The sequence below is a fragment of the Stenella coeruleoalba genome (genome assembly GCF_951394435.1).
Source record: "Stenella coeruleoalba genome assembly, chromosome: 2".
Classification (NCBI taxonomy): Eukaryota; Metazoa; Chordata; class Mammalia; order Artiodactyla; family Delphinidae; genus Stenella; species Stenella coeruleoalba.
In genome coordinates, this window is record NC_137147.1 from 134,621,632 (window position 1) to 134,634,920 (window position 13,289).

Consider the following 13,289-nt stretch of genomic DNA (forward strand, 5'->3'; position numbering starts at 1 on the left):
CTTGTAATGTGCTTGCCCAATCTGCTGATGTAAACTCCCTTGATAGACGGGCTTATGATTACATCTGAGAAATCATCTTGAAGATACAAATTTACACAAAAAGTACACTGTGGGAATCAAAATGCATGGAGTGAATTTTTGGGGGAGTATGGCTTATAACATTCACCTCTTTCTTTGTGATCCATCTCACAGATTACAATGAGACCTTAACAAATGTATGTAAGCTTTTTTCACATTGAAATTATATAAACATTTGGTATAATAAAAAATAAAAAGAATTTAAAGAAAATTTTTAAAAATATTACTCAAGTTATATATGTATATGCAACATGCACCAAATTGTAGAGCTACAATATTTCTCAATAGTGATGTCTTGGAATTTAATAAACTTGGTTTTGTTACTGCAGTGCAAAAAATCATTCCATGTATGATACCAAGTTTGTAACAACATCTATCATTGGTGCAAAAGAATGGAGCAGAGATAAGGAACAGGGTGGGCCCCTATGTCTGAGGAAGCCAAACTGCATTAATGTCACCATTCAGCAAAGACCCATGATACTGACAAGGAGAATTAACTATGTGCTAGGCATCCGTCAGTCCACCATCTGGGATTCTACCTTCGAAGTTGAACAACAAATCTTACCTCTTGGCAGCTGATACAAGCCCTAACAGTGGCAGATAAAGCACAACTGTACAAGTAGTGCTAAATTTTAAAAGTCACAAGGAATGCAAAGATGACTTTGCAGGTCATCTCACATTCAAAGATAAGGCTATCTTCCACTAGAGTGGAAAGATGAATCATCACAATACACAACTGTGGGATGCTGCCATATTATAACAGAATGTGTAAGGGATTCACCAAAAATTCATGTCTTTTAAATATATTTGACCTATTTGTTTATTACTGTTTCTCCCCACTAGAATGATGACACTCCATGATGACAGGGATTTTTGTCTTTACTGTTCACTGCTATATCCCTAGCACCTAGTACAATGCCAAGCATACAGTACTTGTTAAGTGAATAAATTATGCCTACGTAGATATTCAGTAAATATTTGTACAAATCCATTATGTCAATGTAAATGATGTAATAACCTTCTCTTACATTTCCTTTCTTGTACAATTTCTCTGATTGGAAGCTAATAATTGTCTTGTTTCTTTATTCATTTTGTTTCTAAATACCAATTCAAACATAAATTTTCAATCTACAAATACAAATGCTATAGAGGATGTGGAGAAAAGGGAACCCTCCTACACTGTTGGTGAGAATATAAACTGGTGCAGCCACTACGGAAAACAGTGGGGAGCTTCCTTAAAAAACTAAAAATAGAGTTACCATTATTATCCAGCAATCCCACTCCTGGGCATATATCCAGAAAAGACAAAAATTCTAATTTGAAAAGATACATGCACCCCAATGTTCATAGCAGCACTATTCACAATAACCAAGACACGGAAGCAATCTAAATGTCCATTGACAGATGAATGGATAAAGAAGAGGTGGTATGTACAATGGAATATTACTCGGCCATAAAAAGAATGAATTTTGCCACTTGCAGCAACATGAATAGACCTAGAGAATATCATACTAAGTGAAATCAGACAGAGGAAAACAAATATTATATGATATCACTTATATGTGGAATCTAAAAATAATACAAATGAATTTATTCACAAAACAGAAACAGACTAACGGACATAGGAAACAAACTTATGGTTACCAAAGGTGAAGGGGGAGGGGAGGATAAATTAGGAGTATGAGATTAACATAAACACACTACCATATTTAAAACAGATAAGCAATAAGGATTTACTGTATAGCACAGGGAATTATACTCAATATCTTGTAATAACCTATAATGGAAAATAATCTGAAAATATGTGTGTGTGTGTATATATATATTTATTATATATATATTTATTTATATATATATAACAATCACTTTGCCATACACCTGAAATTAACACAATACTGTAAATCAACTATACTTCAATTAAAAAAATGAACTTTCAAGCAAGGAGATTCTCATTTCTCCTTTATATATTTCTTCATTCTAAAAGTTTCCTACAATATGTGTGTGTTTATGTATATTCAGAATAAAGAATGTATGCATTTTTATAAAATTAGAGCTTTTGGAAAACAAGGTTTAAAATGTTAATAAATGCATATCTATCAATAATTATCTTAAATGTCAAGGGACTAAGTGTTCCAATCAAAAGACATAGAGTGGCAGGTTGGATAATAAAACAAGAGCCTACAATATGCTGCCTACAAGAGACCCACTTTAGGGCGAAGGAAACACATAGATTGAAAGTGATGAGATGGAGAAAGATACTTCATGCAAATGGAAATGACAAGAAAGCAAGGTTAGCAATACTCATATCAGACAAAACAGACTTTAAAACAAAGGCCGCTTAACGACTTAAACATAAGACATGATACCATAAAACTCCTAGAAGAGAGCATAGGCAAAACATTCTCTGACATAAATTGTAGCAATATTTTCTTAGGTCAGTCTCCCAAGGCAATAGAAGTAAAAACAAAAATAAACAAATGGGACCTAATCAAACTTATAAGCTTTTGCACAGCAAAGGAAACGATAAAAAAAAAAAACCCAAAAAGACAATCTATGGAATGGGAGAAAATATTTGCAAATGACGTGACTGACAAGGGCTTAATCTCCAAAATATACAAACAGCTAATATAACTCAACAACAACAAAAACAAACCCAGTCGAAAATGGGCAGAACACCTTAATAGACATTTCTTCAAAGAAGACATACAGATGGCCAGTAGACACATGAAAAGATGCTCAACATCACTAATTATTAGAGAAATGCAAATCAAAACTACAGTGAGGTACTCACACCGGTCAGAATGGCCATCATTAAAAAGTCTACAAATGAAAAATGCTAGAGAGGCTGTGGACAAAAGGGAACCCTCCTACACTGGTGGTGGGAATGTAAGTTGGTGCAGCCACTATGGAAAACAGTATGGAGGTTCCTCAGAAAACTAAAAATAGAACTACCATATGATCCAGCAATCCCACTCCTGGGCATACACCTGGACAAAACTCTAATTGAAAAAGATGCATGCACCCCTATGTTCATAGCAGCACTACTCACAACAGCCAAGACATGGAAGCGACCTAAATGTCCATCGACAGATGAATGGATAAAGAAGATGTACACACACACACACACACACACACACACACACACACACACAACGGAATACTACTCAGCCATAAAAAAGAATGAAATTTTGCCATTTGCAGCAACATGGATGAACCTAGAGATTATCATACTAAGTGAAGTAAATCAGACAAATATCATATGATCACTTATATGTGGAATCTAAAATATGATACAAATGAACTTATTTACAAAACAGAAACAGACTCACAGACACAGAAAACGAACTCATGGTTACCAAAGAGGAAATGTGAGGGGATAAATAAGGAGTTTGGGATTAGCAGATACAAACTACTGTATATAAAATAAACAATAAGGATTTACTGTACAGCACAGGGAATTATATTCAATATCTTATAATAACCTATAATGGAAAAGAATATGAAAAAGAATATGTATATATATGTGCAACTGAATCACTCTGCTGTACACCAGAAACTAACACAACCTTGTAAATCAACTATACTTTAATAATAAAATAAAATTAGAGTTTTATAGAGGACTCTATCAATTGATAATAGCATGCTTCAAGTTTTCTTTTAGCTATTTTCTCAAATCTATCCCTCTGCACATGCTCTTTATTCTATCCAGAAAACCCACACCCATCTCTCTATAAATCTAACCTGTCTTCAACCCAATCTCCCCAATGAAGAATCCTTTATAACACCGATTAATCTCAATCCTTTGATCCACTCTGACTCCCAACAAAACCCTAAATTCCTTTAGGGCAGGAAATATTCATTATGTTTTTTTATTTTCCACTGTTATAGAACATTCAATAAATGCTTAATTTGTTGAACCTGATGAATTTCAATGAGACTGAAGAACCTTGATGATACAAAATTAATGTAAAGCTACAAAGATAAATATATCTACATATTAAACTGTATGCATAAAACCTACCAACAGTGTCTGTCCTTGGGAAATGAAGAAATGACCCGATGTAACTATGGTGAGAACAAGATGCCCAGATTCTTCACTGGAGTCAAAAACCTTGAAAAAGAGAGAAATGTGTATAAGATATTTCTGTAATACTAATAAACTTATAACCAAACTATCTTCTCACACTGATCTTCCCACTCTGAATGTTCCCTTTCCCTCATTTAATCTGTAATCATTCCCCTATAGTTTCAAGTTTTCCTCATATAAGGGTTAACAGCCAGGCTTTTATAAAATATAACTAAAACCAATATTTGGAAACAAAAATAGTAAATGAGGAATCAAGAGACATGGGGCCTGAGCCAACCACTTTTGAATTACATTCTAATAAATCATGAATTATCTGTGAGCCTCAGTTTCCTTTCTGTAAAATGGGGATAATGCTTTACAGGTTCTTGTCAGACTACAGAGTCAGTTTCTTTGCCACATAATCCATTTTTCACAACCCCTCAAAACTTGGTGTTTCCTTTGGATGAGCTTTAATTTGTAATGTCACTCTTAAAAATAGGGTGCCCCAAACTGACCATAATATTCTTGGTGTGATCTAATTATCTCCATTACTTGCAGTAATGAAGCCTACAATTACATTTATCTTTTGAGGGGGTAGTCCCATTGAAGAGTGATCTTACATCAATAAAATTCCCTGAAATTTCATCACCTATGTTGGTAAATCATACTTTTACTTTCTGCATCTGAACCTAAACATAAGACCTTGCACTTACCCCCATTATATTTTATCTTGTTAGATTTGGTCTACGGTTGTGGTGGGGAGTTGAGGCAATTAAAGCAAAATGTCATGGAGGTCATGACTCATAGATACTTAAGAGTGGGATTTGGGTCTTAAGTGACTACACTGTATAGGTGTCTTTAATATCATTGATAAACACTGTAAAGGTAAACATCCTTGTACAGATAGGATGAAATTGTAGATTCACCTTAATGCTCAAAGCTCAAAATAATTAACACATACCTAACTCAAGTATACCGTTATAAGGTTACTGCATTCTATTGAGAAATAATGTTCTATCTTATAGTTCCATATGCGGGGTTTGAAGCTTCACTGCTATATTTAAACTCAAGGTTTCCTACTGAGTTTTCTCTAATTCACTTTAAATTCCAAACTTAAAAATCGAATAACATTTTAGATGTCAAGGTGGGTATGCTAAACCCTGCATTATTTCTTTCAGTGGTTGTTATTCATCCTCTTTCCCAATATTAGGAATTCAGTTATTTGTACAACACTCTTCCCATTATAGTTTAAATAGATTATCGTGTATGTTTCATGACCACTTAAAACCTCAAGAATAGCTAGGAATGAAGCATAACTATAGAAACTGGAGTCTGTTAAGCAAATTCTTTGGGAGGCAATATTCTAACATAACAGCTTAACTATTTTTTTTTTAGAAATATAACATATATCTCCAAAAGTGTCCAACACTCAAATGAACAGTTCAATGAGTGATGACAAAGTAAACACACAATCACCACTCAGATAAAAAAACAGAAGCCTTCCAGAAGGTACCCTAGTGCTATCTCCCAATCACTATCTGCTCCCTCCTCCCTCTAATATCCATCCTGACTTCTAACACCATAGTTTAGTTTTATTTATATGAATGGAATCATACAGAATTCTTTTATGTCTGGCTTCATCAATGTTGTTGCATATACCTCAGTTCATTCGTTATCATTACTGTAGAATACCATTCTATGATTATACCACAATTTATTTTTTCACTCTTTTGTTGATGAATCTTGTTTTCCAGTTTAAATCTACTGCAAATAATGCTATTATGAACATTCTTATATATGTCTCTTGTTGGGTAGAAACACTCGTTATGGAGATGCCAATTCTTTCCAAATAATTTTATTGTTTTTTCTCCCCTGCCCTCCAAACTTTTACATCTCATTTTTTTTTTTTTTGGCTACACCGTGCGCACGGCATGTGGGATCTTAGCTCCTCGAGCAGTTGGAAGTGGAGTCTTAGCCAATGGACCACCAGGGAAGTCCCCAAACTTTTACATCTAATTGACCACTCAACATCTCTACTTAAAGGTCTAATAGTCATCTCAAAATTAACAGCCCCTAACTTGAAGTCCAAACCTTCCCATTCATTCATTCATTGAATATTTACAAAGTGTCGGGCAAGTGGCATCTGTGGCCTGTCACCAGGTGTAGAAGTCCAAACACTTCTGCTCACTACATCTTGGTACTGGAGTCACCATGGAAAACAACACAGTCAAGCAGTGGAGGGAACAGCACTTGACTCACACAGAAGAAACAGAGCAAGATCAGTATCAGTACTGGGGGTTGGTTCCCCCATGGCCAGCAGGGGGAACCTAGGCAGCCATGCAGGGCAGCTGGCCTGCACTCAGCCCTCATGGCTACAGCACAATGACTCCTCCTTCTCCCCCCAGGGGACAGATACAACAGTGGGGCTGGCCAGGTGCCATATGATGCTTAAGCAGAACACAGGAGCACAGGCTGTGAGGACTCTATTTCTTGCTAAGTAAGTGTTCCAGGCCCAAGGCCCATTCTTACAGCCGAGAGAGGGGATTGCAAGACTGCATGCCCAAGATTGTCTTTCACAACACAAAGCACCTACCATGGACCAGGCTGTTGTAGGCTTTTGACTCCCACAGTTTTCCCATCTCAGAATATAATTCTATCTTTCCATTTCGTTAGGCCAAACTGTGGAATCATTCTTGAATCCTCTACTTTTTGCATACACATACCCATCAGCAAATCCTTCAAAATATGCAGGATGTAACACTTCTCCCAGGTCTGGTCTGAGCTGGCATCATCTCTAGTGGGATTATTATAATAACCTCCTAACTGGCTTTCTAGCTTCTGTTCTTGCTCCCCTTTTCCAACAAATTTTATTCTCAATACAGTAACCAGAGTGATCCTTTTAAAACCTAAGTCACGTCATGCCATTTCCAGTTCAAAGCCCTAGAGCAGCTTTCCATCTCATTCAGAGACTCATGCAAGGTGTTCCACAATCCATTACCTCTCTGCTCTCATCGCCCCTTTCGGCCACTCTGCTCCAGCCGCACTGGCCTCTGCTGCTCTTTGAACCTACAAGGCACATTCATGATTATAAAACTCAGGGCTTCTCTATCTGGAATTGTCTTCTCCTAGATCTACATGACTCACTCCTTGATCTTTTTCAGGTCTTTGCTTAAATGTCATGTGTTTAAATGTCACCTTTCCTGACCATCCTAGTGAAAACTGCCACCAGCTCCCTGCCCCATTACCTAAACCAGATAGTTCCTGTTCCCTTTTCCAATTTTGTTTCTTTATATTTACTTGTTTATCTGTCTACGTATCTTCTTTAAAAGAAGACTGATGTAAGGGATTAAAGACAACACTCAATGAATCCAAAGGAAGCAAGAATAAGAATATAAAGGGAAGAACAGGTGGGACAAACACAAGACAAATAGGAAGATTACAGACATAAACCTAACCCTTTCAATGATCACATTAAATGTAAATGGCCTTAATCAGGATTAATTTTGCTTCTCAGCTACCCATTTTCTCTTCATTATTTTTCAGTGAGAATACATGAAAAATTACTAAGAATCCTTTTCTCTTTCCTTATGTATTCTTTACACACGTCCTGCTCTTTTTTCGCCCTCTAAAGAGATTTTTAAAAATAAATTTATTTTATTTAAAAATTTATTTATTTTATTTAAATAAATTTATTTTATTTTTTAAAAATGTAAATGGCTTAAACATCCCAAGGAAAGGCAATCTGACAACAGGATGAGAAGACAAGGCACAACTATATATAAATATAAAAAATGAAGAGGTGAAAACAAAAGGGTGAGAAAAATATATACCATGCTAATACTAGTCAAAGAAAGCTGGAATAGCTATTAATTTTAGGCAAGACTACCAAAAGGCATAAAGAAGGTCATTTCATAATGACAAGGTGTTAATCAAGAGACATAATTATCCTAAACATTCACGCCCCCAATAAGAGCTGAAAAATACATGAAGCAGGCAAGGTTCTGCCTACCCAAGGCCGCTGCTGTGCAGAGACCCCGGGGGAAGCCACCGTCACCATGTCTGACCAGGAGGCAAAACCTTCAACTGAGGATTTGGGGGATAAGAAGGAAGGAGAATATATTAAACTCAAAGTCACAGGACAGGAGAGCAATGAGATTTACTTCAGAGTGAAAATGACAACACATCTCAAGAAACTCAAAGAATCATACTGTCAAAGACACGAAGTTCCCATGAATTCACTCAGGTTTCTCCTTGAAGGTCAGAGAATTACTGATAATCATACTCCAAAAGAACTGGGAATAGAGGGAGAAGATGTGATTGAAGTTTATCAGGAACAAACAGGGGGTCATTCAACAGTTTAGATATTCTTTTTATTTTTTTTATTTTCCCTAATTCTTTATTTTTAAAAATAGTTCTTTTGTAACGTGATGTTCAAAACAGAATTGAAAACTGGCATCTCTTTAAAACATCTGGTAATTTGCATTCTAGTGTCTATTATTCATTATTGTTTGTTTCACTGTGCTGATTTTTGGTGATCAAACCTCAGCCCCCTTCATATTGCCACCTCCTTTTTAAAAATTACATATGTGCACAGAAAGGCCGCCTTCCAGGACTGTCCACTTTCAGGCTTGTGATAAGATTGACTAATGCAAGTAATCATAATGACTTTCCAGCTGGCCTTGAAAGTTTTAGCATGTGACTGCTTCACTCTTGGACTACGATTTTCAGTGGGAGATGGAAGTTTTTCAGAGAACCGAACTGTGGAAAAATGACCTTTCCTTAACTTGAAGCTACTTTTAAAATCTGAGGGTCTGGACCAAAAGAAGAGGAATATCAGGTTGGAGTCAAGATGACAAAGGTGGTGAGAATAAATGACTAGCTCCAAAGATGGCTTCACTGAAGAGAAAGCATTTTAAGATGAAGGACAAACCTTGTCAGAAGATCCCAGAAAAGTTCTAATTTTCCTTAGCAGTTAAAAGTTATTCATGCAGAAGTGTATACAACAGAACACTGCTCTTTTTGACTTTATTTGTACTTTTTGGCCTGGGATATAGGTTTTAAATGGACATCGTCAGTACCAGCTTCATTAAAATAAACAAAATGTTTGTAAAAACCATAAAAAATACATGAAGCAATAATTGATAGCACTGTAAGGAAAAATAGACAAATCCACAATTATAGTCAGATTTCAACACCCCTCCCTCAATAATTGATAAACATAGAAAATCAGCAAGCATATAGTAGACGTGAACAACACTATCAACCAACATGACCTGACTGACATTTATACAACACTCCGCTCAATATCAGCAAAATATATATTCTTCTCAAGTGTACACAGAGCACTTACTGAGAGAGACCAAATTCTGGGCCATAAGACAAGTGTTAGTAAATTTTAAAGTATGTTCTCTGAGCATAAATTAAATTAGAAATCAATAACAGAAATATCTCTGAAAAAGTCTCCAAACATTTTGAAACTAAATCATGTACTTCTAAATAACCCATGGTAAATAAGAAATTAAGAGATAAATCAGGAAGTATTTTGAACTGAATGTAATTCACCATGTCAACAAACTAAAAGAGAAAAATCATAGGATCACCTCACTAGATGAAAGAATATACAGAAGACATTTGACAAAATTCAACATCCATTCCTGAGTGAAAAAAAAAATCAGCAAACCAGGAATTGAACGAACTTCAAGCTGATGAAGGGCATCTATGAAAAAACTATAGTTAACATCATATTTAATAGTGAAAGACTGAACGCTTTCTAAGATAAGGAACAAGACAAGAATATCACCACTTCTATTCCACACTGTACTGGAGGTTCTAAACACTATAATTAGGCAAGAAAAAGAAGTAAAAAGCCTTTCCTTTCCAGACTGGAAAGGTAGAAGAAAAACTGTCTTAATTCACAGACAACACGATCATTTATATAGAAAATCCAATTTATTTCCCTAGAACTAATAAATGAATTTTAGAAAGATTGCAGGATACAAGATCAATAAATGAAAACTAAATTTATACAAACTGGTAAAGAACAACTGGAATTTGGAATTTTAGAAACATCAAAATTTATAATAGCATGAAAAATATGAAATATTTAGAGATAAATATGACAAAAGAAGTGAAAGATCTGCACACTGAAAACTGACAGAAATTTAATACATAGTAAATATATGGAGTTATACTTTGTTCATGGATAGAAGATTTAATATTGTTAAGATGCTGAGGTAGGCAGAATATTAATCCCCACCCAAAGGTTCCTGTCCTTATCCCTGGAACGTATGAATATCTTATCTTACATGGCAAAGGGGACTTTGCAGATGTGATTAAGTTAAGGATCTTGAGATTAGGAGAGCTGGATTATCTAGATGGTTCCAATGGAATCCGAAGGGTCCCTACAGGGGAAAGAAGGAGGCAGAAGAGTCAGAGTCAGAGAAGGAAATGTGACTGCTGGCTTTGAAGATGGAAGGGTGGTACAAGGCAAGGAATTCAGGCAGCCTCTAGAAGCTGGAACAGGCAAGAAACGGATTCTCCCCTAAAGCCTCCAGAAGGAATGCAGCCCTGCTGACACCTTCATTTTAGCCTCGTAAGATCTATTTTAGACTTCTGACCTCCAGAACTGTGTGCAAAGCGTAAACAAACTAGGTTTTTGTAAGCCACTAAGTTTGTGGCAATTTGTTATAGCAGTAATAATCAAAAATTCTAAATTCTTTTGTAGAAATTAACAAGCTGATTCTAAAATTCATGTGGAAATTCATGAAAAGAGACCATATACCGAGCATTTAAGTCATTTAACATTAACAAAGTACTCACTATGTACTGATCTCTCTTCTAAATGTTAGGGAAAGAAAAAAAAAACATAGAAGGGAATGTCCCTGACCATGAGCTTCATTGATTCATTTGCTCATTCAACAAACATTTACTGAGCACCTAACAGATGCCAAGCATTTTCTTAGATGGGACACATCACTGAACAAAACATTAGCTGCTCTCATGGAGCAAATGTGGGATGGGATGCAGGGCAAGGGTACAGAAAACAGTAAACAATAAATATAATTAGTGGCACACTAAGGGTGAAATGGTGGGAGCAGTCAACCCTGGTACAGGCAATAAGGGAATGCTTTGTTGAGAATTTATAAACAATAGTCAAACTGACTAAAAAGCAGCTGCTTTTTATTACTACCATGAGCTGGCAACTCTAATCAATGTCACTGATGAAATACCCCTCCCTGAAAAAAATCTTTTGTTGATCTAAGTTCTAAACAATTGCTACAGTTACTGCTGAGTTTAAATAATACACATGTAAGTTTCAAATTATCAGATTTTTATTTATTCTTTAATAAACGTTGTTTTCTACATAGACATTCATTTGGAAAACTCCCAGTTATAAAGCTGGCCCACATACACGCAGACTTAACCACATACATCTGTTTCAAGAGAAGCTCATAAGGCTTTGACATACTTCAAGCTTGCCTAATGCAAAGTTGTTGTCTCAAACCCTTTCTTAGGATGCACTTCACTTCAACCCTGTGGTATGACACTCTTCTGCATTTAAACCATAGATTCAAAATAAACAATGATAGCACAGGGACTGTAAATACCAAGAAACAGAACGTGAGTTATTACAATGCTGTCATTTTATGGGACCTTCTTTTCAGCATTTATATTTGTGCTTAAAATTTTAAAACAACGAAAGTACAAGCAACGGGATGGAACATTTTTGTTTGGCAAATGCAAATTTTAGTTCACACTCAAAATATGTTACTAAATTTGAATAATACCTTTAATATTAAAATATTATTCTTTTAAACTGTTAAATGTTTCCAAACTAAATAGCAAAAAAGAGAATAAAACATATCAGCAATTTTATCATTAGTTGCCTAGATTGTATATTTGGAGATTTTCAGTATTATTTTTTTAAATCACTTATTAAAGAGAAATCAATTACATAAAATATCAGCCTCTAACCAAAGAAGCAAAGTTCAGACATTTACCTAGATACAAAAAACTGGCTAAACTTTTGTGCTTTTTTTCCTGCCTTATACTATAGCGTGCATTTCCTTTTTCTTATTTATCTTACTGCCATACTTATAATAATGAATCTCAATAAATTTCACTGTCTGCATAATAAATAATTTCATTTATGAAATTTTTATGAAAATAATTTCATCATTTAGGGGAGGAAAGTGTTAAAAATTATCCATTTTGGGTTTCATATATTCTAGGCACATCACTGAACATAATAAGTAAATTATCTAGTATATAAGAAAGTGCTAGGAGCTAGGGAAAAAACAAAGCAGGGTAAGGGGAATGGGAGTGTAAAGACAGGGCATGAATGTTAAAATATAATAGGGTGGTCAGCATGGGCGTCACTGAGGTGAGGCTTGAGCAAAGACTTGATGGCATGGGAAGGTTTCTAGGTATCGCATGGGAAGGATACCAGGTATCTGGGAATTCCACAGTTACTATTTTTCATATATTTGTTGCAATATTTCATCTAAAAGATCTTTATGGTATGCTCAGTTTGAAAATGTCTAATTTAAGACTTCCAAGAGGTTCAAGAAAAAATGTAATTTGATTGCATCCCTGCAGTCTTCCCTTCCTAAATCCAATCCAAATACCAATTACCTTTCCTTGAGCAGTTATTAAAATCAGCATCCAAGTGGGCCAGAAGGGTGGGTTGAAGTCTCAGGATCCAGATGAAAAGAGCTGAGTTTTCCCCCTGGATGAGAATGGAGGCCCTAGCCTAAGCAAGTAGCCCTAGGGCAAAGGCAGGAATGCCCCAGTTCTTGGGAGAGAGCCTAACCCGTAGAAATTGGTCATCCCTCCCGCCCCAAGAAGACCAGCTGGAAGGGGAGAAACAGAGCAAAGGCAATGATTAAACAGACAGCAGAACAACTATTCCACAACTGCAGAGATATGAGACAGAAGATGGAAAGGTTCGAGTTCCAGGCTTTGATGGGGGGAGGGGGGAATCAACAACTAGACACACCCTGATAAAATTTCCAAATTTAAAGAATAAAGATCTTAAAAGTCTTAAAAAAAGGCACTCTCCAACACCAGAAGATTCTGGAGAACAAACTCATATTTTTTTTTAGTAAATGAAGGCAAAGAATCAAGCATTTATCTTACCTCTCCT

General features: G+C 35.7%; 2 protein-coding genes across 4 annotated transcripts in view; one reads left to right on the forward strand and one right to left on the reverse strand.

Annotated features, from left to right (window-relative positions):
- REC114 (REC114 meiotic recombination protein) overlaps positions 1-13,289 on the reverse strand; it is a 95,813-nt gene that overhangs the window by 63,734 nt on the left and 18,790 nt on the right. For all 3 annotated transcript variants that reach the window (XM_079912266.1, XM_079912265.1, XM_079912264.1), the window contains exon 2: positions 4,100-4,189. In XM_079912266.1, coding sequence (XP_079768392.1) covers positions 4,100-4,189 — 90 coding nt within the window. The remainder of the gene's footprint in view (positions 1-4,099; positions 4,190-13,289) is intronic.
- LOC307182231 (small ubiquitin-related modifier 1-like) lies at positions 8,154-9,564 on the forward strand. The gene has a single exon (XM_079913460.1). The coding sequence runs from the start codon at positions 8,200-8,202 to the stop codon at positions 8,503-8,505; it is 306 nt and encodes a 101-aa protein (XP_079769586.1). The 5' UTR covers positions 8,154-8,199; the 3' UTR covers positions 8,506-9,564.

What these genes read in the sequence shown, in the direction of transcription:
- LOC307182231 (XM_079913460.1), top strand. Translation starts at nt 8,200, where the DNA reads ATGTCTGACCAGGAGGCAAAACCTTCAACTGAGGATTTGGGGGATAAG.